This window comes from Crocodylus siamensis, chromosome 2, assembly GCF_052110815.1.
Source record: "Crocodylus siamensis isolate JL-2025a chromosome 2, ASM5211081v1, whole genome shotgun sequence".
Taxonomy (NCBI): domain Eukaryota; kingdom Metazoa; phylum Chordata; order Crocodylia; family Crocodylidae; genus Crocodylus; species Crocodylus siamensis.
This window is the reverse complement of record NC_143396.1, coordinates 120154485-120181247: the sequence shown is the minus strand read 5'-3', so window position 1 is coordinate 120181247 and position 26763 is coordinate 120154485. Positions and strand designations below refer to the sequence as shown.

The following is a 26763-nucleotide window of genomic DNA, read 5'->3' as shown; positions in this document are numbered from 1 at the left end:
TTGTTTAGAAATGTGTTTGCTTATTTTTCCCCTTACTGAACTAAAAAAACAGATCAAATGAACCTTCCTCGATTTCTCACCTTCAGTCTACAACCAAAAAAAAATCTAAAACCAAATAGGAAAATTTCAGCTCTAAAGAACTTTTTTGCTGCAAGTTAGGAGGATGAAAAATAGGACATTTTCTGAAAAATATTCTGCTTGTAACAAAAGCTATAATACAGCTTTAGTTTTTCAGTATCTCTCTTGCTTAGGTATTTTTTAAAGACACATTTAACTTTGAAAAGGGATATAAGAAAAGTCACTCTACCTATCATCCTTATATTACTGAAAATTACCGGAGTATAAAACCTGACAAATGCAAGATTCTTCCTATCATCATTGGTGACAGTTTTTCCAAATAGAGATTAAGGTTTCTCAGAATAAAATTAAAATTAAATCTTTACATTCTCTTAATTTTTAAATACCCACTTAACCACATTATCCCCAACATTTACTAAAAGAATTAATAATATTTTCTTATTTCGTCATGGTTTATTAATGCTGATATAAACAAGAATCCATCATACCGATTTCAATACATGGTGAAATACATTCCCAGAGGCTTTCAGATAGATAAGTTTACAGTAATTACTTCCAAGAATCCACTGCTTATGTAAACCACTTAAAGCAACGGATGATCTTATATGTTTGTGACCTTCAACAATCCAAACCCAGTGAAATGTCATCTGTTCTCAGCTGGCACAAAGAAATCCTAATTCGTCAAGCACATACCACTTCACAATATGTGATCCTATTCAAAATAGCATTTCAGTCTCCCCACCCTGCCATTAGATCTTTTTAATCTCCCAATCAAATGGGATTAATGTACTCTAAGCAAATACTATTTTCATAAGATAATACATATGTTTCAATAAAAAAGAGCATATTTAGTCATATTGCAAGGTCAACAGCCTTCTGGGCAGTGTTTTGTGGGACCAGGCATTTAAACAACATGCAGCTGTCAGTTCAGGATACTAAGAAACACAGTAGATAATCATCATGCATGAACGTTGAATGGCTGGAGTGTAAATGCATAACTGGAGAGGACTTGGGAGACTGTTTAACAGCATAGTCTTCTGAGTCACTGAGGAAATTAATAGTTTGGATCAGACAGCAGCAACTTGTACTCAGGAAGACAGTTTGGCTGCAGTCATGCATGTAGAATGGCAGTCATGATTAATAAAGTTACTTGCAAATAAATTAACAGGGTTTATGAATGTCACTTCTAAAGGTCTTTATTCTTAAAGGTTAAATGTGGTTTTTAATACATCTGGAGCATGATCGCAATTATTCTTTTTTTCATAATGAGAGGAGCATGGGGGCAGTAATCATCATGCTTTTGCCAGAGACAATGCTGCTGATTGCCAGTACCCGTGTAGCTTACATCTTGAAATGCCTACAGGGAAAGGCACCATGAACTTTTGTTAAAGATATCATGAATATTAGTTAGCTTAAAACTCTGATGGGGGTCACAGTGTCTCTTCTTTTTTAGCTGCTAACTTGCATTCAGACAGCTTAAAAGAGAGGTATGCTTTCCTAAAAGGAAGTCAGGTCATTTCCTTCCAATATAAAATACAAGCAGGCATTTCACAAAGCAGAATGCAGATGGGGTTTGCTGAAAAGATGCTGCCAAACTCAGAAAATCTTGAGAATCTGTGCAAAGCCATGATGGACTCCTATAATTTCCTTTCTGGCTTCCTTGCTGGAGCTTTTCCAGAGCTTCCCTGCGTGGAGATTTTTGTAAAGAATTTAACATAAACTTCAGACTATATTCACTGTCCTTTACCACTTCTACAGGGAAAGATGAACGGTTTTCAGCTTTCCAAACTTTTCATTTTGAAAACAAAATGGTTTTGAAATTAACTTGGCAGGAAGAAATTCTCTCCTCTGTTTCCAATTACTTCTGGGTTTGCCAAGGTAAGAAATCCACACATGGATTGGAGTGTAAAGAACAGCTGGGTTTCGTAAGAGAACATTCTTTTTCAGGCTTCTTTGAAGAAAAATATACTTTTTAATTGATGGTACCAGAAACCATTCCTTAACTTCTTCATTTGTATGGCTACGCTCCCTTGTCTTTATTGCTTCTAATGCTACAGTATAGTAACAGTGTAGTAACAGACAGAACAGACATCTTAAAAGCACCTGGGCAAATTTCACCACCTTTCATTTAACATTTTTCCTTTATGTTATCCAGATGTTAAGCGGGATTTGTGGTTTGGATAGAGACTTAGCATTATAATGTTGTCTAAAAGCAATATAAATAGGGTAACTTCAAAAAAGCTTAGCTGTGCTTATGGATTTCACCACAATCCCTGGATTTTCAGACTCCTGTTTTCCTGGATTACAACCCCTTGGACTCATCTCATACAATGCTGAGCAAACTTAAACACACACCTGAGAAAGGAATTCCTCCACTCCCGATTACAAGGGAAGAGAGTCATGGCAAGCAGAGAACCACTAGAAGCCACCCTTTATTTTCCTTCTGACAGCATACATTTGTATCTGCCTTTGATGTAAAGAAAGTTAATTTATATATATATTTGACATCATGAAGACTGAGTTATGTCAGCATTTGAGATCGTGAAGACTGAGTTATGTCTGAATTTAGATCTCCTCATTATAAATAGGGTGAGAAGGATTCTCTTTCTGCATTGAGAAACTATCCAGTTTGTGTCTGTCTTCTGGGGCAGAAAGTGGAGAGAATGCCTCACTTCCTTAGTTGAATCTTGAAACTTGCTTTAGAAGCGAGAGGAATGTTATACGTACTCCATTCATTTGGAAGGCTGTTTGAATGAGAAAGGGGTTATATTTCTCACAGCAAAGGAAGCTCCAACCTCAAGCTTCTCTTCCAATACTAGTACTATCCTGGAAAACTTGGTTCTTTAGGAACATTATGGACAGACAATGGTAGAGATTTCAGGTTAAAACAAAGATATTACAAGGATCAACCACCTGAATGGAAAATGTAAAACAGGTCTTGGAAAAAGCAGTCACAAGGAGGGTGACATTTTACTATTAGGACATGTGGCTTGTTTTTTGTAGGCTTCATGGGCAGGTCTCTCTCAAATGGCTTGAAATTCATAGTCCTGTAAACTGTAGTATCCCTCCAGGCAGCTCTGGGATGGTAGACTGGAATACTATTTGTATAACAATGTAGACACCAAACACTTGAAAAATAGTTTTTCCCTCTTCTAAACTTTTCCTTTCCTTCACCTTGTGAGAAGGTATTTAGCAGCATTTGCAGCCTTTTTGGAATATGAGTGCTTCTGCTACAGCCTTGAACTGACAGCCTCTAGTCTGTGAACCACATGCCTTGGTGCCTGTTCCAACCCAGGTGCCACTCCGAAGCTGACAGATTGAGAGATGGCATAAGGCTGAATGCCGTGAAAATTATAAATATCAACATGGCGATCAAGAGGTGACAGAAAAACAGCAAGAGCTCTTGGAAGACCTTGTAACAGATAGCTTGCTTTACAGTCTTCAGGCTTTGGAGATGCATTGTAAATCATTATACCTTGTGTGCATATGTCTGTAAGGATCAACAGATAGATGAATATATAAACAATGATGACTTCTTAGCAGGCTTCTTTCAGAGGATTTCAGAGATTTGCTCCTTTTATAAGAGAAGTGATGTTTATGCTGCTGAATGAGGAAAAGTAAAGCACCTACAATGCTTAAAGTTGGCTACTACACGTCTTTAATTGAAATTCTAGCAAAAATAGTGATGATCCATTACATGAAGGCAGATTCTCTGGCAAAGTAAGGTGTTTTGGTCAAGTCTAATCTGCTCCTTCTGCCTTTACATGCACAACTGCAGCTGAACGGTAATTAGGAGCTGTGTGGTATCTACTCCAGCAGCATTACTCACCTTCAGGTCCCGATGGACTACGCCCATCTGATGGCAGTGTAGCACAGCCTCCAGGATCTGCTGAATGCAATGACTGCATGCAAACACCAGGGGGCGTGTGTTAGTTCCAAGCTTACACTCACTCTCTGTATACCCTCAGAGAGACTGGGTTAAAGTGCAAAACTAGCAAACAACTGAGGATGTACACAACATACAACCTCCAGAAATGTACACACATCACTTGCGTAGAGCAGCTACTATCTCAGAAGCAGCAGGATTCTATCATTTGAAGGTTTTGCCTTATTTTAACCTGCTTTACTCTGTAAAGGGTGGGTGAAGGTCAACACGGATCTGCTTGATTCCATGCAGAAGGCCCGGTCAAGAGATGACGCTACTGCGAAGATCAGAACATTTAAAAATACAACGGAATATGGATACTGACAAATGTTCTGATAAAATAATCTTACAAGATTATGCTCAATATTTAACCGCATTTGTCCAGTTTCCTCCCTTATTGAGAGTTCCCTGCTGCTTTAGCAATCACAGCAGCCATTAAGGTAAAATCATTGTAAAGTAATGCATTTTAGATAAATTATTAACTTCTCATGGTTTAATTTAGCTGGTAATTATCATCTCCTGCCTGAGGGTTCGTCAGACTCTAATGCAGCAATGTGTGACCAGTTGTTCTGCTACTGCAACCCATGGTCTCAGAACAGAAGTGGTGTTTAAATCTACAAGCTGACATACATCACAGCGAAAGCGTACCTGCAGGTACGGAAATGAATGTTGAATGAAATCTGTTAGCAGGATGTCATACATGTTTTATTGTGTGGGATAAACCCAACACATTTGAAGGATACAGTCTTTTCGCAACTTTTTCCCCTTTTGCCATGATGTATATTAGGCCTGCAGACTGGCAGACTGGAAAGACGCATCATGCATTATTTCTTCGCTTAGTCGTTCTGAGGGCGAGGACGATAGGCAAAGGAACATCTCAGCCGGCCCACCCTCGGCCCTTACCCAGAAAAAAATAAAATTCTTATCCAATTTATGGGCACCAGATACTGACCTTCAGGTCTCTGTGAACTATGCCATTTAGATGACAATGATTAACACTTTCTAGAATCTGCTGTATACAATGACTGCAAAGATACAAGGGCAGAATGGAAGGGAGAACATTTTAAAGGCACATAATCACATTAAATACAAAATAAATCAAAACAAAAAAATTATAAGGAACAAAACCAGTTTTACATTTCCTGACAAATTTTAATTGTACATTGAAGTGGAACAAAACAATGCTGAATATAAAGATATCTCCAGGTCCAACACAAATTTAAAAAAAAAAAAAAAAAGAACAACAAAAAAAGACATTTAACATATAATGTATGACATCACCAGACAGAACAGCTTGTGTTAGGTCTTAATTGAGCGCTATGGGGATCTTTAAAATTTATATCAAATATTAACCAAAATCAATAGGAAAAAAAATGAGTGGGCAGGATAATATTTAGTAGGTTTTGACTACTTTTTGAAAAGCATTATAGTTTTACAAAACTATATATGTTATCGTTGGAAGTCTAGAATTAACACAAGTTCTGAAACAAGATGAGGATTAGAAACAGAGTGGTAGGGATGAAAAGTAAAAGTAACGAGTAAAAACAAAAACTAAGGATAAGCAAATTTGAGCCATTTTGAATCTAATGGTTTCTTATATACAGTATCAATGGGAAAGTAAATTTAAATTATTCAATCAGAAACTATATACTTTCATTTAAAATAGCAATGCCAAACAATAGCCTGGGTTGGTGTCACATGTGAAACAAAGCAGAATTAAAAACCTGACCGAAGAATTTTTACTTTTACTTTGGTGCTTAAAATATAGAATTAGTATCCTGTTTTTATGTGCCCACGTTTAAACTTTTTTTTTTAAACCAATGTACAGTGCCAGCTGAACTCTGACCACTGTTCTAGTTAATGAGGAGGGCTGCAGTTTTTCCTTGACATTGAATCAGTAGTCTTGGACTTAGATATTCATGGATTTGATATTGATCATCTGGAAGATTTTAGCCATGAAATTCAAAAAGGATGGTCATAAAAATCAGTAAGTAGAGCCCAATCCTGAAAACACTTTCACATGTGAATAGTCCCTAACTCATTAACTCCCACCACTTGTGTGAATAAGGGTTTTCAGGAATAAGAACTATTTTATATTATAGAATATGTATCTATAAAAGGCCATCAACCATTTCTAAAGGGACACATAAACAATCACAAACTATATATACACCCACACCCACACATACTCACACACACATGCACACAGATATAGATATATATATATATATATATACACATACACACACACACATATATATATGTGTGTGTGTGTATATACATGCATGATACATTTAGATATATTTCACTTAATTTATACAGTATATATTTAATATGAATATGAATCCCTTTCTATTACGTAATAACTTTTAACAGAAACATCATGTTATTGTTTTAAATCATATTTTTAAACATAATCGCTGGTCTTTGGCATCAACAATACAACCTGTAACTGTCTCCATAGAATTAGATATGTTAAAAATTGTTCAATTATGTTTTCAGCCCCCATAGGTGAGAAATCCAGATTTCTCTCCTGCAGCATGTTATGTCCAGCATAGTTTTAAATGCTCTAATGAATAAGGTTTCCACCATTTTCCTTGGGAACTTATTTCTCAATCTAATCAATTAAAATATCAGGAAACTTTTTAATATTCAGCTTAAATTCTCGTTGCTCACCATTTTCACATTATACCATTTGTTATATACTTGGGATACCTGTAATATTTCCCTGCCATCTGCTAAATGCAATTTAAATGAAAGGAGTGTCGTGCTGTTATTTAAAAAACTTCTCACATTTGTTTTACATGAAATTCCTAAGTTCTTAATAATAATAAAATAGTCTTCCCCACTACAAAAGATTGACTAAATATTCTATTACAATATGGCACCTATGTACCATGTGTATTAGGAATAAATAGATGAAAAACATGATGGCAGATTTATTTGAAAATAAATTTCCCCACAACTTTTAGCAATGGGACAAATGTGAAGAAGGGCATTCAGGAAAGCTATGGATTAGAATTGTTTGCAGATGTGTAACATCATGAGGGTCACAGAGTTCTGAACTGGATAACAGGACCTATATGCCTATACCCCATTAAAACAACAGTAAGCTTCAACTTCTTTTTATTCCAATAAGCATTTACAAGGGATAGGTAAAGATCCCACCTTTGCACAGATAGAGAGATGTACACTAGTTACTACAGTTTGCTAATGAAAAGCAATATATTATTTTAAATATTTTTTTTAGGAAGGGAAAGATTTTGGAATCAGAACAGCAGTATTATTTAGTACATACTGCATTAGCAAACAGCTCACAAAGAACCTCACAATTTCCGTATGAAGTAGTATTTCCATTCAGTAGATGGGAAAACTGATTCACGTGGTTTTTGAGGACACAATGGGGTGCACCAAGAGATTAGGAACTAGAGCAAAATCCTCAGATCTGTGTGAGTTTTACCCTTGACTTAAAAGGATTAGTATTTACATAAGGGCTGTCCATTACCTGAGGTCAAGTCATTAGACTGGACCTTTCCTCCAAGCCTAACTGAACCCAGGAGGAAACTAGCTGAGGGTTATATTTGTTCTGCTCTAACTGATGCCAAACACTGTGATAGGTTTAAACACAAGTAAATGCACTAGTATAATCAATGGCAATGGTTTAAAATCTAATAATATTCAATATTCAGGGAAACAAGGACTTACCTGGCATCTGCTTCACTGTAATATTCTCTTGCGACTATGTCTTCAAACAGTTCCCCTCCAGTGACTCTGTTAAAACAGTTTTTACTACGGTCAAAAGAAAGTTCAAATGAAAAATATACTGCACTCACAACCTCATCTAGTGAGGTTAAAGAGAAACAATGAGATGCTATTACACTAATCCAAGTAGGCTGGGCAGCAAGAGAGAATAATAGTACAGAATTGAATCCAGACATTATATGGCAGAACAGCAACCATGACTAGAATGCAGGTATCATTTGGTAGGTACTATTCAGGAATAATGGAAAGTATTAAGATGGTGGGGAAGCATTATACAGCAATGACTGGCAAACTATACACGAGTAAAAAGTAATAGCATGGATAGAATAGCAATGTTTTCAGTCCAAATTAGTTGGGGAAGTATTGTGAAAGAGGTTCTACTGGATTTAGGTTAAGAGCTGAGATTTATGGACCTGCTGGGCTGCATTTGTAGAAAGCAAAAGATCATATGATCCAAGAAAAAAACACTGCTGGGAGTTGTGTCCAAGATAAAGATCAGAGATAAACGCTACTAATAATTGTAGAGCCCAGTAATTTATGGATGTGATTGTCAACAGATTTCTTCACCAAATAGCACAGAAGTAACAACATGTGATGCTATTTTAGACCTGGCTTTGAAAAGTAGTGAGGAGGAATGAATAAGAGAAAAACTGGTCATGGAAAATAGCTATGAACAAGTTGGTTCTGTTTCACTTAGAAGGTGAAACAAAAACAAGCAAGTTAGTTTAAACTGTCTATTTCAAAAGAGAAGGCTGAGAAATTAACACTGCGGCCTTGGGTCCACCATGACCCGCTGGCTGGGAAATTGGCTCCGTGGTCAGACCCAGAGAGTGGTGGCTGATGGAAGTCAATTGTCACGGTGCGCTGTGACCGGGGGGTCCCACAAGGCTCTGTCCTTGGACCCATATTGTTCAACATCTTCAGTAATGATGTCGACATTGGAGTCAGAAGCAGACTGGCCTAGTTTGCCAATGACACCAAACTCTGGGGTAAAGCATCCACACCTGAGGTCAGGGTGGTAATCCAGGCTGACCTTGACAGGTTCAGGAAATGGGTGGACAAGAACCTGACAGTGTTTAACAACGAAAAATGTAAGGTTCTCCATTGTGGGAGGAAAAACCTGCAGCATGTTTATAGGCTCGGCAGTGCTATGCTGACTAGCATTACGGACGAGAGCGATTTGGGGATCAGGACTGATCACAAGATGAACATGAGCCTTCCATGACGCTGCGGCTAGTAAAGTGAGCAAAACCCTGGCTTGCATCCACAGGTTATAAACTCCTGCAAGACTGTTTCAGGCTGGACATAAGGAAGAACTTCCTTACTGTCCAAGCCCCCAAGGTCTGGAATAGACTGCCGCTGGAGGTGGTTCAAGCACTTACTTTGAACGCCTTCAAGAAAAACCTGGATGTTTTTCTTGCTGGGAGCCTACGACCCCAGCTGACTTCCTGCCCCTGGGGCAAGGGGCTGGACTGGATGATTTTCCAAGGTCCCTTCCAGCCCTAATGTCTATGAAATCTATGAAAATTACAGTGAATTGGATTGAAGATTTTAGGGACTTTAATATAGATAAAGCTTCTAATTTCTTTAAGTCAGAGGTACAAAAACTTTGGAATTTGCATCCCAAGGAAAATGATAGAGATTGTAGGGAACAGTACTAAAAAGCAACGAGTATTTTGATGAATAATCACCTCAAAAACGATATTACGAAGAAGCAGAGTACTTATACAGAAGAAAAAAAGACTTGATCTGAAAGGAAAGCTACATTTTGAAAGTGAAAGTTGTGTTAGAGACAGAAAAAGAACCTAATATGAAGAATAAATGTTTCATCATCCAGTACTGTAGCTGGGGTAGTTGTGGGGGAGGGCATGAGGCAAGGGGACTCTATTCCACCCCCTTACAGCTCAGGCTGGGCAAGCCAGCAGCTCAGTGCTGCTCTCTTCCCACTCCATCCTGCCTGACAGACTTGACCCTGCATGAAAATTTAACCCTCGAGGCAACAAAAGTTCCCTAAGATGCTCTAATGCAGAGCACTTTAATACCCGATTTGATGAGGGTTAATTATTTGCACAATCATCCATTTTAAAAGTGCTCTGCAGCCATGCATGTGTGTTAAGTCATGGCTGTAGAGCAATTTCAGGGGACAGATCATGAGAAAAATGTCACTTCTGTCTGCACCGAATGAGCATGGCCTATATAGATCAGTAAAACAAAACTGAGAAGGGATTTGACTGAACTGGCCTATACTCAATACATAAGCCAGGGACTACACACCAGAAAGGGAGAACTATTCAAGGTAAAAGACAATATCAGCATCAGTGGTGATGCACAGTGACTGCATGGGGGTGCATGAGAACCCCCTGAGAGCTCTGGTGCACCCCCTCAGAATAGCGTTCCCTGCTTAGGCAGTGGGCAGGCGGGAGCGCTGGTACCCACCCTGACAGCGCTGGCCAGGAAGTGGGGGCACCAGGAGAAGTAGCATTGGCACTTCCAGGCACGTTCCTGGCCTTTCCAGGTGTGTTCTTGGTCCTTCCGGGCATGCCGCTGGCACTTCCGGGCAGCATTCCCTCGTAGAGCCTGCTTAGAGGAAACACTGCTTCTGGGTCAGCATGCATGGCTGGCTGCAGGGGGACCACCTTCCCCCCACCCCTTTGGTTCTTGACTGGCCACTGGGGGGGTGGGGCAAGTGTCCCCCCCTAACTTAGGAGGTACCCATGATCAGTTGCCTATGATCAGCATAATAACAAATGGGCATAAAATGGCTATTATTAAATTTAAGCTAGAAATAAGCCTTCCAATAGGAATATTGGTGACAAGCAACATTGATCATTTTGTAAAGTGGACTATAAGACAGAGGCAATGTACAAGCATTCAAATGCACCAATAGAAGTCCCATGGTTTTGTTCTCATGGTAGAAAAAGCTTCCAGAATAGCACTGTACAAACATTAGAGGGGCTGGGTGTGTGCCATGCAGACAGCCTGCACTGCTGATGGTGCACAGCCAAGGAGCCTCTGTGCATGTACCTTAGCATACTCTGCAGGCTCCCCAGCATGCTGGAGAGTGCTAAGGGCCACTGAGTGCACAGGACAGTGCTGACTGCCTGGCTGCCCTAGAGGACAACACCTCCCTGGGGAACTCCTGCTCATAATCCTGTCTCCCTCCCTGCTGTAAGGCTTTCAGAGATGAGACTCAAAGCATGTTTCCTCTCTTGTCAACTGCAGGTGTGGGGGTTTGAGTCCAGGAGCCTAAGGATCTAGGTCTGGGGACATGGTGACCTGAGTCTAAGTACTGGGTCTGGGTCATGTGCAAGGAACACATTTGCCTCAGTACCCTGTGTTTCGCTAGAGCTCTGGAGCGAAGTAACGGATGAAAGAGGCAGAGCTTTCCTCATCCTAAGACTGTCAGCAGGAGGGATGTGCTCCATGCTTGGCAAGAGCAGTAAAGTCCAGCTCAAGCCACGAACTGTCTCCCTGGCATGTGTGGGGGTGAGGAGGCTGCAGAATAATGCATGCTCAGATGCTGAAGGACAACACTATTGCTTTTATTGGAAGAATAAGTGTACATATATGCTCATTCTCCCAGCCTCTGGGGGCACGCATCGTTCATGTTCTTTTCCCCAGCTTTTCTCCTCTCCCCTTCCTCACTTTTTTGTCCTTTGTCTCCTTGATTTCTTACTATTTCCTTCTTCACTGAGAGCCTCTTTCTTACCCTGTATTATATCCTCTGTAATACTTCCCTTTGGTCTTTCTTCTCCCCCGCTTTCTTCCCCCTCTCTTCCCTGCTTCACCTTTTGTTTCTCCTTTTTACCTGTTTATATATTCACTACATCCTCTCACACTTCGAACTTCTCTCAGTCCCATTTTCCTGATCTACTATTTTCCTTTTCACTGCTAGCCTCTTTTCTACCTTGTACTCAATCACTGTAATGTTTCCCTTCAGCCTTTTTTTCCCCCTTGCTCTCTTCACCTTCCCTTTCCCCATCCCCTCTCTGCTTTACCTTCTGTCTTTCTAATTTCTACATATTCACATTTTCACTGACATCCTGCCACGCTTTTAGCTTCTCTCATTTCTTGGAGCCTCAGAACAGGAGAGACTCCCTATGCCTGAAGAGGAGTGATGTGCCTGAAAGCTTGCCAAGAACTTTTTTTTCCAACTACTTAGTTGGTCTAAAAAAAGATATCACATCTACTCAAAGAACCTTGCCTGCCTATGTCCTTAGACCAACATGGCTACAACCAAAAACCCTGAATCAAATAAAGCCTTTATAACACACAAGATTAACAAATTAGATATCTGTTCACTTAGGCCAAAGTACAATGTGAAAAGTTTATATTAAGTTATTTGAAAAGCCAAATAAGTACACTGCAATTAACTTCCTTAATTTTCAATACTTAATTGTATTTAATTATGAAAGAGTAAGTAGCCTAGGTGGTTTCAGTTTTTCAGAAATTAAAAAAAAAACTTCTTATATTGCAGTCTCACCAACTTGTTGTGGCTAAACTTGTTGTAGTCTGATCTTTACTCAGGTGAGGCACAACAATGAACTGCTCAGCTACCAGTGGAAAGCTGTTGAAAAGTTTATTTTTATTTTTTTTGTCTTCATCTGGTGGTTACGATATATCCTGAAATTTCTGGGTTGGGCTGACCTACTACATATAACAGATTGTATATCACATACAGCCTGCAACAAAGTGGTAGGCAGTTCATTACATTCAGACACGTTGCCTGACTCTCCCTCTCTTTCTTTTGCCTTCTACACTTGATACTTGCACAATTTTTAAGGCACAAGACACCTGACAAATGAAAATACTAAATACCTTTGGTAGCTTCTGTTTTGTGTATGTTTGCTATGCTTTTGAGGGGGGAAGTAGGGGGGAAAAACATTCTCATATTAAGATGAATGAGAAAAAACTTCATTTCAGTGTGTGCCTCATTAGAACACTTACTTTAGACCCAAGCCAAAAAGGAACATAAAATGCTTTCATTATGAAAGCAGCTTCAATTAAAAAGTACACAAAAATGTTGCTTATTCTAACTAAAAGAAGACAGAAAAGGAGAAACTACCTCAATTTCTTTAATATTGGCTGTTTACTTGGCAGCCACAGCCAGTGATAATAGATGGAAAAGTAAAGCAAAACAAACAGGTGAACTTCACTGACAATGAAATACACAGTCAACCATTCCTGCATCCCTTAACTCTGAAGCAAAGAATTAGGAAAAAATGGTAGGAAAAAAAAATCTCCATCATATGCCTTTGAGCCCTATGTTCTTATCTTGTTTAAAAGTATTTAACTGCCTTAAGATGCAGACAGGCCTCTACTGGTATTTTCTGTCTCGTAAGATACTTAGCTATACCTTTTGGTGTCTAAAAAAATACCTGGCTCTTTTACATACCTATAGAGTCCTCTACATTAGTAGTGCAACTGGCTCTTGCTTCACTATTAAGGGACACTACTCCGTAATCTCTTTCTTCCCTTTCCCACTGCAATCTAATATCAAAGCAGTCACAGTGCATTCCTGCGACCTTCTTGACAAGTTCCTGAAAAGTCAAACTCACTTAATGTACTTTCAGTTGTAAACCACTTACATACTATGGATAGATGGGCTTGAGCTGCCAAATGTAGATCGAAGTTTTCCCAAGAAAGGGGGGGTTGGCAAAAAGTATACCGTATATATTTTTGGTGTGTATCAGATGTAATGAACCTGCCACATGGGACATCTAGATTCAATTCCTTGGTGCATATATATAGCTACAGCCATTGAGGCACTGAACATCTGGACTTGGTCTGGCCTTTGGATTTTGTCTTGATGGTCTCAAGGAAGGATGGAAGGTTTAGGTTTCTACTCCTTCATACTAGTGCCTAGTCATACATGTCAAAGGTCCTGGTGACACTGGATGCATACACCATGATCCAGAAATGTTGATGATTGCCTACGATATGTAATGTGCGTAACAGGCGGTAGAACCAGGGGGCAGTCTGCAGAGCTGTGATGTCTGTGAAGTTGGACAGCAACTCCCAGAAACCCCCAGGGAATGGAAAGCAAGGGAACAAAGAAGAGGAACCTTGAGGCTGGAGTATGGAGAAGGACAGCAGTGTGGACATGGAACTGGTCAGTCCTGCACAGTGGACCTAGAGATCTCACTGGCTCAGTCAGCCAGGACTGTGGACCAAAGGAGCTGGACTCCAACTTGGGATTTTCTATATAAAAGAGGGAACTCCCACTTGTTTCTTGTGCTACTTTCTGGGGCTGCAAGGTTGGCACACCTGTAACAAGATTAAATTAAAACATGATCCAATGTTCAGAGAACCTGTTACTTCACTGATCTTGCAGAATTTCTGTAGAGAATGTCTAACTACCTTAAGCTGAAATGCCTAATGAAAGCCAAAGACCCCAGAGTATTAGCTTATTAGCTCTTCTGTTTAGTCCTTTCTAAAAGTTCTGAAAAGCTTATGGTAACATGATAAAGAAAGGAAGTAACCTACAGACACTAGACAGTATATAAGGAGCTTTTTGATACAGACAAGATCTTGCACAGTGCACATGAAGAATGTGGCATGTATGAGCAGCTTCTGATCTTGCAGAGGATACCTGCTGAAGCGCTGCCACTTTATTTATTCCCTCTACAAAGGAAATGCATAACTCAGGGAAGCGGCTTTCTTTCTGCTATGTACAGTACCTTGCTTAGTGTAATCCTGCTCCATAATAAGATTTACATTGAAACCCACAACCTTAGATGCAACCATTCTGCTGATTTCACTCCATCCCTTTTCTTTACCTGAGAGCTCACAGGTGTGAAGGGAAGGAATAAGTGTGTGTGTGTGTGTGTGTGTACACGAGCGTGCAGTGTGTGTATGTGTACATACACTTACTGGAAATGTTTTATGAAGAAGAAAAACAGGTTAATGTAAATAAAAACTAAATGGCAATTTATGTAAATGACTGCTAAGGTCATGTCTTAAATATATCCACAGTCTTTCAGTTTACCCAAAAAGCCAGCTCCAGTACAACTACATAGATTAGTTGATTTGGAAATTCCTGTAATTCCCATATTTCTTCTCATGTCAGGGATGAGAGGAACACTACAACATATTTTTTGTGAACCAGAGTGAACCCCAGTGAACCAGAGCAATTTTTTGGCTCCGTGTCAAATTAACTGCACTGCACTACCATGCCTGCTAACTTTGATACCATACCTTACTGAGATTCATTAGTTATTCAAATTAGAACACATTTGTTTCCAGAACTGCTGTTTCTGACTTTCACAGTGACTCAGCAGCATTATGTGTTGAACTTTCCTATCAAGTAGTTAATATCCCAAACCTATCACAATGTCTATCCATAACTTGAGAGGTTCCAAAAAGGACAGGACATCAGTGTGGCGCAGTGCAGTGGAGAAGCCCACACCCACAGTAGTGAAGATGAGACTGGGGCACGTATGCCCATGTGCACCAGGCCACAGGGAGTACCCACATGCCTACTGTAAGGGGGAAGGAATGGGAAGCACCCAAATGCCTAGTGCAGTAGAGGAGGGGGAAGTGCCTATGTGCGGGGTGCTGTGGGGGCATGGAGGTAGAGAGTGCCTACATGCCTGGTGCAGAAGGGAAGCAGCTGAGGGTCCCATAGCCCATGTTGGTGTGGCCCCTATGGCATGCAGTGACCACTGGTGTGGCCCACAGTGTGTGCACCCCCAGCCACAAAGATGCTGGACAGCCCTATTCTACCACATGCTAACTCTGATACCATACCCTACTGACCTTCGTTAGTTATTTAAATTAGGGCACAGATACACCAGACAAAGTTGTTTCAGATCAAAGCATGGCTGCTATTAAAGCATATAAATAAAACAGCAAACTTTTTGTTTTGACTGGCAGAATTATCTGCGGCAGCAATTGTAAAGAAATCATCAGATAGTGAAAACAATCCCTTTTCCTCTTCAGAGAAAAAAGTTCAGTCCCATCTCTTTATTGTGTAGGATGCAGTCTTAGTGGATTTTATAAAGACATGGTAGTATTTAATCCCACACAGTCTGACAGGAGCCATTAAGATAAAGGACTGACACTGTGTGGGTGAAATGACGGTGCTATGCCACAGTCAGGCTCTAGTTAAAAAAAAAAAAGAAAAGGAAAAGAAGCAAGTATGTAGTGTCCATGATAATGGAACACAGACAAGGTATTTTTGTGGTATTTAAAGCATTATATAATTTTTATTTCCAGTCAGTTTTCAAACAAGCAGTCATTGAAGCATTTTAAAAAGTATATAAATTTACAAAGTCTTAAAAGTTTCACTAGTTATCCATAGCTTTAGTGAACTTTAAAATAGTTATTTCCTAGTTCAAGTGTAAAAATTATATTAATTAAAATAAAATGTAAAATAATATTAAACATTAAAATAATATTAATAATTTTCCATCCTTATTAAGCAGATAAAAGTGCTTTGGGAATTAAACAAGTATTGCTCCAGGCTTTCAAAAAGCTGTATTTTCAAAGCACTCATTTCATTTCCTACTTTTCCTTTGTTACTTTTTGTTATTGATTTTTATCAAATTCAGATGGATTATTTCACAATATCTTAAATACTGTATGTGTTTCTGTGTGGGTATCTACACACCCCTGTATATATACATATTGCAATGCACTTTTCTCATAAAGTGTCAAGAAGGTCAAAAACTAAATCAAACATTCCCAAGGAGAACTGCAGGTCTGTAACTACACATTACAGAAGGTTTGGCAGGTATATTTTTTCCCCCCCAAGACAATACTTTTGACTCTAAAGTCTAGAGAGTTCATGCACATTTAAACTGGTGCGAGGACAGAATATAGCCCTCTCTTTAAGTTATCTAAATTAAAGAAATTAGGTATAAGCTACCCATTTCATATTTATACACCTTTGAAAGTTCTGCCCTACATGGGACCCATAATTAGCTGATAGACTTCTTTCACTTCACAATTAATGTACAAACACAACAGGTTCTGCTACATTGGTATAGTGTCAAAAATGGACTATTTAGCAATGATAAGGTTTCTGATTTTGATCAGAATAGCACCCTGAAGCTGAGAAACTCTTTTTGACACAATTTTGTCAAAGAAGCAGTACAGGTCTGTAAGAAATTTTGACAAATTTATGTTTTCTGATTAAACATTTTGTAGAAAACTTCCCAAGCACTTAACATCTGCTTATACCCATGGAAGACCAGCAATCTTTTATATGAGTAGAAAAATCTGCCTTTCTTGGAGAAGAATATGTGACACCAGTACAAGTAAAATTGTTTTACATTGAGTATAGATTACGCATAGCTCAAGATGTCAAGCACTCCTCCCATGACTAAATGGAGTATTCTAACACCAATTAGTAGAAACAGGTCATGACTTTTACAAAGGTACTGATATATGAATATGCCACAGGCAAAAAAGATTAAACAGTTGCCTCCGGTCACATTTATCCATTTGGCTTCTGTCTCTGCATTAGTTGATTTGTCAATACTAGATGTACTGTACTTTATTTCTCAATAGTACAGATGCTGATAGAGCCAAAAGAATGCTAACAGGAAGGAGATGGCTGCAGAGTAATCTTTTTTTTTCTAGCGTTACAAAAGATTTTCAGTTATGCCATTCCAGAAATGAAAGGGCAATGAGGAAGGTTCAGTGTTGCTATAAAAAGCAAGTTCCTTATTACACGCTGGGCATTTGGAGGAATAGTATCAACATCAGGTGCTTTATAAGGGTTGGTGAAGCCATTAAACAGGAATAAAACATTCAGAGAATTGTTCTTCTTTTCTAAAAAAATCAGGTTTATCTTTCAATCAAATATGCAAACACAGACATATTTAGGAAGTAGAAATAACCATACCTATTTACTCATATGTATTCTCTGGATTATAATTCCTCTATAGCGAAGTTATTTCTGAGTCATGCAATTGTTTTACCTTTCCAAGCAACACTTTTATATATATCATCAATGTGTACTGCTGGCAGTCAGGCTTGGTAGAGGAGGTTTTTCTGACTTAGGGCAAAGAAGAAGCCTGAGTACTGTTCAAGGATGAAACTAGTACTACATGGCTGCTTCTTTACAAGCAAGTACCTCTTTAAGAATCCTATAAAGAATCCACTGGCTTCAACAAATTCATGAAGCCCCAAGACAAATAAAGGTAGAAGTAAATTTACTCTGGATGAACTCTTGACAACACTTGTGGACATGATATAAAAAAAAAAAAAGAAGTAGAGCTAAGAGTAAAGAAATCCTTTTTTGGACAGAAATATTTGCAAGAGTTGTAAAAAAACTGACTGGCATTGTAAGGTATCAAGACATTCCATTTTATGTTTACTTGCTCCAGCCTTAAATACTTTCTTCAATTCAAATAGCTTGTCTTTTGCATAATGGTTAATATTCTTCTACCCACTAAATATCGAAGCAAAAATGGGCAATTATTTTTTCAATTAATTCCACAGAAGACACTCATGTCAGGAAAACTATTTTTAAAAACTGTAAATCAGAATCAAAACCTTCTAATGAAAAAACCTAGTATCAATTATAAAGTATACAATCCCACGCACTACAACTTCACATTTATTTGCCACTGTTTGTGCGAGTTTCTGTTTAAGCACTGACTGTGCAATGCATACAGACAGGCTTGATTACTAGTATAAATGTATATTGCACATAAAAAATTATGCAAAAAGAACATAATTCATTTTGTAGAATCCAGCCCTCCAATATAGCAGCTACTAAAATTAATTGCTAGTGCAATGTTAATTTGCCTCCTTTTGGAATATGCGCTGTAGCTCCTGACATTATAAGTAATGACTATGAAGCACATGTTCACTTACTAGTCTTTCATGTGACCAGTGGCTTATTGTGTATACAGGATGAACAGTGCTAACCCAGGCTGCAGCTACATTCCTATAGCTAGACTCAGCCTTAAGGTTTCCCTACAACCCACACCAGATGAATAACTAAGTCATTCTGACCTCAAAGCTCAAACACCAGCAGCAGTTTAGCCCACATCTGGAAGTTCTGCTGAACTTCTGAGCGTGCCATCAACCCACCCCCACCTGCTTCCTATTTTGTCCCTTCCTGCACTTCTGTTTGGTACTTCTGCGGGCATACAGACCTTGACCACAGGAAATGCCAGCAGTAGTCCCACCATTCCTTGTTCCTGACTACTGGCCCACTTTCTCTCTCTGGTGCCAGGAAATAGTTGCAAATCTGGGAGGAGAGACAAGCTGTCCACAAATGGATTCTTAGAAGGGCTCTGCTTCAAAATAAGCAACACAACTTGCAGGCTACGAGGTAAGACAGGGATGTCCAACTAGCAGCCTGCAGGCTGCATGATACCCACCAGGGTTAAGTTGCTCGGTCACCACTCCCCTATTGCTCCACTTTAGCCAGAGTTTCTGGGTTCCCTCTTCCTCATTCAGCTGCCATTTCCTGCTCTCACCGTAGGGGGTACCGCTGTGAGTGGAGGGTGAGTTTGGGGCATGTGGGGAGGGCAGGGACTAGAGAGGCTTGGGTGGGTCACAAGTGTGCAAGTGCAGCAGTGGGGCACCCATGTAGGAATACCAGGTAGTAGGGGGGAAGGCCATGCAGTGCAGCAGGAAGGTCAGGGGTTGCGGGCACATGGTCAAGTGGTGGGGGGCCTCTGTGCAGTGTGCAGCTTAGAGGTGAGATGTGGCTTGCCCTCCTGGACAGCCTTGAAGTAAGACATAAATGAAGAACAACAGCTCACGTGACTTAGAAGAGTTGAGAAGCACTTCAGGCCAACCCTAAGTAACACCAGAGATAAACCCTTAATAAGTTCACTATTTTGGTTCTTCTTCATTTTAATTAATTTTCACTATACCCTATGAATTGAGTGATCAGTAAAGATGAGGAAGTGGGGCACAGAGAAATTAATGTAAAAATACAGAACTGAGCAACAACTGGAATTTCTGGTCCTGCAGGATATGTTGCATTTCTAAAATTCTTCTGTTCTGATTTGAGAGCTGGAAACCTTAGGCCCATAGTGTCTTGCTGGGTAGGTGGCTGATGAGTTGGGACACCAAAAAGAGTTGGAGGCCTGATTCTACACAGCCTGCTGAGTCACTTGAAGATGGGTGAGCTTGTAGATACTGAGGCTGGTTTATTTAAAAATCTAATAGAAATCAATGTCTTCCCATGGACAAATTTGGTTTGGATGATCTGGTACTGTCTAAGCTGAACATTTCAGCCCAAGTTTGGTAGTTTAGCTAAGTTAAATGCAGCTAAAAATGAGGTTTTACCAAAGAAAGTGCTTATCAACTTCAATGGCAGTTGATACTACCAGCCCTATTTCCAATTCACCAGCTAGTCTAGATACTTTATTTTATTATGATTAGTATATTATGTTTTATACATTTATAATGATTATAATTTCTGCCAAGAGTCAAAAGAAGGAACTTTCTTGTTTCAATATAAAAAGAAAATCTTTTACTCACTTCAGGTAGAAAATATTTAATTGTTCTGAAAATGAATACAATTAAAAATAAAAACAACAATTTTTTACCAGTAAGATTCATGGGGGGGAGAAAAAAATCACAGCAGTGGTTAACCAGTCTTTTATAAAACATTCTGTAGTCTGATATCAGCTTCAGTAATTATTCAAAATATCATTTGTACAATTTTTAGTGTTTATGTATGCAGAGTTTTGTACATATAATAGCCTCACTGACATACACAAATAAAACATTTGTGCATGCAGCTGATCAGTATGTGTTTTGTTGCTCATATGCACACTGACCTGTGCAAACCGATGTATGAAAATGTGCATATGCTTGATGTACGTGAAAATTCTGGCTACTAGATTTCCAACCCATGAAAACATATACAAAATATATACTTACAAGTCAAAGACTAAGTAATGGAATCCTTCTTCTGATATGCTGTCATGAAGCCGCACTATTAAAAGACAAAAGAGAGAAAAAATATATCTTTCACATCTCTACTTTCTTCATTCTAACCTAGGGTTCATTTTGTGGGGTATTTTTTGTTTTGTTTAAAACCTCCTCCACTCAAAATTGTCTTGAGCCTAAGGCTTTCCTGCCTAAGGGGATGAGGTACCACTGTAATTATCTGGAGTTATTTTGCTTTTGTTATGCCTCTCTTTCCTCCCCAACATACACATACATGTAGCAGTATGCACACATAGCAATTTGTTTCTGTCTTTCATGCTAAACCACTTGTGCAGCAGAAGTGGTCAGATGGAATTTAAAATATATAACATTAATATTAATACCACTTATCTAATTCATTGCCCTTGAAAACTCTCTCACCACCTTTGAAATAGAGCATTTAATAATCCCCAAAAGCTAGCCAAGCAGTATTAAGGATAATGATTAATTATGAAACTCACCACCCAGGAATAACAGAAAAATATTTGTTAACTAATTCTAGATTTCAAGACATTGGGTGCATCTATATACGCACTTTGCTGCAAAGTAGACTAATGAGCTCCACAGTGGGCTTTTATGTACACCTAAAAATGCACATTAGCCTAATGTGCATTAAGGCAATTTAGGCGTGTGTCTACACGTGCATGCACTAAGGCGCATTAATGCAGGTGAGGATCAATTTGGGACTAAAGTTCATCCCAAGTCAGTGGACACATATTGCGTTAATGTTTTATGCAGGTATCAAATTTAAGCTCGAATAGCCTAAAATCGTCATTTTAAGGTGCATTAAATGCACGCATGCGTAGATGAGCACCCTTAATGTGCCTTAAATTAAGCTACTGTACATTAAATGTGCACATGTAGACATGCCCAGTACAACATCACTGTTTACATGTGCACCAATATTAGGGTACAGTAAACTAATTAACTCCACCAAAGGCTAGTACTGCTGGGGACAGTACTATCTTATGGCAAAGTACTTAACTGCACTGAAATCCATGTGTAGATGCTGACCGGGAGTGTAAATTGTGCCCAATCAGCCCAGCCAGCTGAGGACCTGCTCCAGCCTGGCTCAAATTGCTGCTGATTTTAGCAGGCAAGACAAACAAGAAAGCATTATTTTTTATGGGCTACAAACAAATCAAAAGCACATGACTGTATAAAAGAGAAATGAAAAAAAAATACTTGGGTTAATATTATGAGCCTCTATTTCCATGTAATAAGCATAAGGTTGCCTAAGTTAAAAACAAAATAGCTCCACGTAGACCTAATTTACTGTTTTTCTTGACAGTTTCTCAGGCTGGCTTAAATGCAATCCCAGTAAATTCAGTCCAATCCTCATTTCAAAGACATGATTAGACCTGAAAAATAAGCAATTGCTTTCTAACACCCTGTCTCAACTCCTATCAAACAGGAATGCAACACATTTTCCTTTTCAAATTCACCTCTGTTCACTGGGAGAGGAACTAATAGAACAGACTTTTGAACAAAAAGAATATAGTTTTGTGTGAGCTTACTGTCTGCTTTCCTACACAGAAAAGCAAAGAAACTACAGAGAACTGTCATCACCATTAAAGCTTTTGCAAACTCTGTGATATGTACGGCAGCTCCTTTTAGTCAAATGTATGGACCCAAGAAGACACTGACAAGGCCTCCCAAATAACACTACCAACTTGGTCTACAGAAATCACGGGTACCAGATATTATTAAAAATCTTAATAGGACTTTAGAAAAGGATTAAATGGCTAGAAGAACAACCAAAATTATTATAGATGCGATTAGAAGCAAGAAAAAAAATTAAGATCAGTTTCAGAAGATACAGTTATAACCAAATTATATCAAGAGTGGGAGTAGGAATGTTTTTTCTCTTTATGCCTATCATTCCTTAAGCATCAACTGCAAGATTTCTTGCACCTTCTGCTGAAGCAGCTGGGATTAGCCACTGCCAAACACAGGATGCTTTTCCTGAGAGGTTATTGATCTAATTCAGCACAGCAATACTCCTTTTCTCATATTTCTTAAATATTCTTTTTACAGTATAGATATATGGATCTTTCACAATAAAACTGAAGTCCATATGAATCTCTCTATATTTGGAGATAGAGACTGCATTAGGAGTTATGCAGGCCTGGGAACCTTGCATTAAGCTCATAATACAATCTAATTTTTTGCTATATCTGAAAAGGTCCATAATGGTCTTTTTTGTCTAAGTTTCCTGACTTGTTCTTATTTCATAATGAAATCTGTAACTGCTGGTTGCATGGTTTATATTGGGGGTGAAATTAACATTTTGGAACTCTTGCCTAATCTTACACAATGGAACTCTCAAATGACATTCTGTTCACGTGATATTGGATTTAAAATAATTCTTTTTTTTTTTTAAATAGATTTGCTCGGAAAATGTGGTAGAATAGAAGACAGATGAAGAATTACTTTGCAATAAGGCAGATATCATCTGAACCTATAATTGGACATGTGCATACTCTTTTAAACAAAAAGTCCAACAACAATGGGAAAAAGAATAAAGAGCTACTCTACTGAGTGTGCTGCAAATCATCAGAAATACACCAGAGTTCTAAATTCATGTGTTCTAACAACTCATGGGCCATGGTACCAAGATAAGCATACCGAAAAAGGAAAGACAGATGATAAAATGATGACATGCTCTGGATGTGAATTCCTTTATAACTATGGAATATATAAGTCTATCATGTTCTCTCATTCTTTATAGAATCTAGTACTATATTTTCTTGGTGGGAAGTCCCTCATAATAGGGGGATACTGAGTATGGAACATCCTGCCATGTATTGTTAGGGCTTTCTTACACATTAATTTTAGGTGATTCCTGGGGCTCTTGACTCCTGGATTGTGCATGCATTAACACCTGAAACTACCTTTAAGCACAATATAGGCAGCTTAAAATTACAGCAATCCAGGGCAGGTTTATTTCTGATCCATATTACCCAGCCTGTGTCCCAATAACGTGTGGCCACTCCCCACAGATGAGCCACCCAAGCTTCAGTCCTCCAGCATGCCAGAATGCAGTGTCCCCACCTCAACCTCCTGTTCTGTATGGACAAACTTTCCACCTCCTGAACTCTACTGCCCAGGGGATGGTTCTGGCATCAAGCCAACTCCCCCTCCCAAACCTGGGGGTATGACTATCCCACCCGCGGGAGTGCAACCCCTTGCAAACAGTATGCAGGGCATATGCCAGCTAGCCAGGTTGCTGGGTGTGGACGGGTCCAGAAATGGGGTCCAGAAAGGAGTGGGAAGGGGGGGTGGCGGGGGAAGGTGGGGCCTGGATCTGGTCTCCATGAGCTGGGGCTTCCTTTCCAGGTCAAGGATAGTAGCTCCCTGAAAAGCACCTTCCCTCCCAGCTCCCAGCCACCCTGGGAAACATGATCACACCCCCCATACCCCAATCACAAATCTATTAAAGTATGACATCTTTCCTATTATGAGTTTATTTCCTATTAATTTCTTTTAAAATTATTTTCTTACTTTTTTACTTTTTATTTTATCCTTCAGTGGCTGACTCCCTTCATTTCCCCACCTTTTCCCTACCCTCATTTTCTTTCCATCTGCTATTTCATTACCCATTCTCATCCCATTAACTCTCCGTCTCCCAGCTTCACGTTCCTGCCTCTGATCTCCAACCCACTCTCTCATACTCCCATTTAGTGCAGGGATAAAAGCCTGTCCTGGCTCACCAGTCCTGCAGTGGCAACTCACAGCTGTAGTTCTTAGTCAGACCCCTGCTCAACAGCCCTCTAATGGCAAGTCATGGTTGTGCAGGTGGGGGACAATCAGGGAAGGTTTTCAGCCTTAGGGTGCAACTGCTCCAAACTTGACCTAGCACTAACACCAATCAACATTTGAGCAGCTCAAAGTGCAACATATAACAAAGCCCTTATAGGTTGAGTTGAACCTTGCTGAAATTGTTGGATATAATCACTATCCCTCCTCTAAGATAGTGGTAAGAAGCCATTAAATTCCTTTATATTTGTAGGTAGCTTCCATTATATATGTAGGTGACTTCAGTTCCAAACTCAAAACACAGGCATATGAACGATTCTATAGGAATTAAAATAAATACCCAAAAAGGCCTGACAGTTTTTGTTCTGAGCACACTGAGGTATGTTTGGGATGGTAATACTGAGAAGCTGAGAATCAGACAGAGGAAGCTAAATCCTGACACTGCCACAGAAGTAGCATGAACTTGACCTTAATTTCTGTATGCCTACTCTTTCTCCCTGTATCCCCACTTCTATTTGTCTCTATTATGTCCCTCCTTCCAATCACCCTATTTGCCATCAACTTTAAATATATAAGTGATGAAGGGATATGAGCAAGTCAGTAAAATTCTGGTATATTAAGCACTGCAAGCCAATCATTACTCCACAGTATCAGTGCATATAGCAATAAAGGGAACTGGTGGGGTTTAAATTAGTCTCATAGGGGGAAGGGGAAGATGAGGGCGGAGGAAGCCTTGGACCACTAAACCAAGCGGCACCCACAAGTATAGCCCAGCCTAAACCAATAAGCAGAACAAGTACCCAGTAAGCAACAGGGGCCAGGGCAATGCTGAGATTAGAGGGCCAGTGCACACATCTTCAGGAGGCCTCAAATGACTCTACAAAAATGCTCATAGTATGGGAAACAAGCAGGAGGAACTTACCTTCCTGCTAGCTGACACTAACCCAGACATAGTGGGGCTCACAGAAACGTGGTGGGACCCAATGCACGATTGGGCGGTGAATATCAAGGGCTATAGGCTGTACAGGAGGTACAGGACGGGGAGGAGAAGTGGGGGTGTGGCACTCTACATCAAGGAGGAATACACATCCTCATCAAGTAGCACAGGGTCAGAGAAGGGGCACACTGAAGTGCTCTGGGTTAGAATACAAGGCAGTCGAGGGGAAAGGGACTTAACGGTGGGGGTCTACTACAGACCTCCCAACCAAGGGGAAGAGCTAGACCAGGAATTCTTAAGTCAGCTCACGGGGGTAGTTAGGTTAAAAGACGCTGTCATCATGGGTAACCTGTACTTTCCAGACATCTGCTGGGAAGAGCAGTCAGCCAGGTCTGACTGATCACGTAGGTTCCTAGCCAGAATGCAGGACCTCCATCTAACCCAGGAGGTGCACAGCCCCACCAGGGGAGACACCCTGTTGGACCTCGTACTGGCCACGGACGACAACCGGTGAGGGGGCTGAGGGTGCTCAACCACCTGGGCGACAGCGATCATTGTCTGCTGGAATTCACCATCCAGCGCAAGGCGGCAAAGGCCTGCAGCAAGGCAGCAGCCCTAGATTTCAGAAGGGAAGACTTTAATGAGCTAAGGAGAATAGTCTGGGAAGCACTGAGGTCCCAGAGGGGAGGGGAGCCAGGTGTCCAAGAAGAGTGGTTCCTCCTTAAGGAGATGATCCTCCAAGCCCAAAGGGAGGTAATCCCAACACGGATCAAAGGGGGCAGGAGGGTGCAAAAGCCCCCATGGCTCACCAAAAACATCCAGGAATGTCTCCTAGCTAAAAGAAACGCGTACACCCAGTGGAAGGGAGGGGCCATCACCAGGGAGGACTATACTGCAGTTGCTCAGGGCTGCAGGGGGGCGGTCAGGAAGGCCAAGGCAGAGATGGAACTGGGACTAGCTTCCCGGATCAAGGTCAACAAGAAGTCCTTTTTTAAATACATAGGGGGCAAAAAGTAGGTTCTGGGTAACATGGGGCCACTGCAGGAAACGCTAGGAAATTTGGATGTCACACCAGACAACAAAGGTAACCTATTTAACAGCTTCTTTGCTTCCATTTTCCTGAGCAGGGACCAGATCAGCACCCCCACCAGGACCTCCTCAGGCCCCAGGGGAGGCACACCCAGGCCAAGGGTCAGGGAGGATCTACTTCTGGAGGGACTGGATGTATTTAAATCAGCTGGTCCAGATGAACTCCACCCCAGAGTTCTGAGGGAATTAGCTGAGGTCATTGTGGGACCCTTGGCACGGCTTTACGAGCACCCGTGGTGCTCTGGGGTGGTGCCAGAGGACTGGAAGAGGGCAAGCATGGTTCCCATTTTCAAAAAAGGGAGGAAGG

The 26763-nt window shown here is 40.1% G+C and overlaps 1 protein-coding gene across 15 annotated transcripts in view; it reads right to left on the bottom strand.

The window, feature by feature from the left end:
- Positions 1-26763, bottom strand: part of CAMK2D (calcium/calmodulin dependent protein kinase II delta) — a 275611-nt gene that overhangs the window by 74202 nt on the left and 174646 nt on the right. For all 15 annotated transcript variants that reach the window (XM_090036672.1, XM_090036671.1, XM_090036660.1 and 12 more), the window contains exons 4-6: positions 20624-20678; positions 7709-7774; positions 4956-5028 (exon numbers count right to left, since the gene is read on the bottom strand). In XM_090036672.1, the coding sequence (XP_089892798.1) occupies positions 4956-5028; positions 7709-7774; positions 20624-20678 (194 nt within the window). The remainder of the gene's footprint in view (positions 1-4955; positions 5029-7708; positions 7775-20623; positions 20679-26763) is intronic.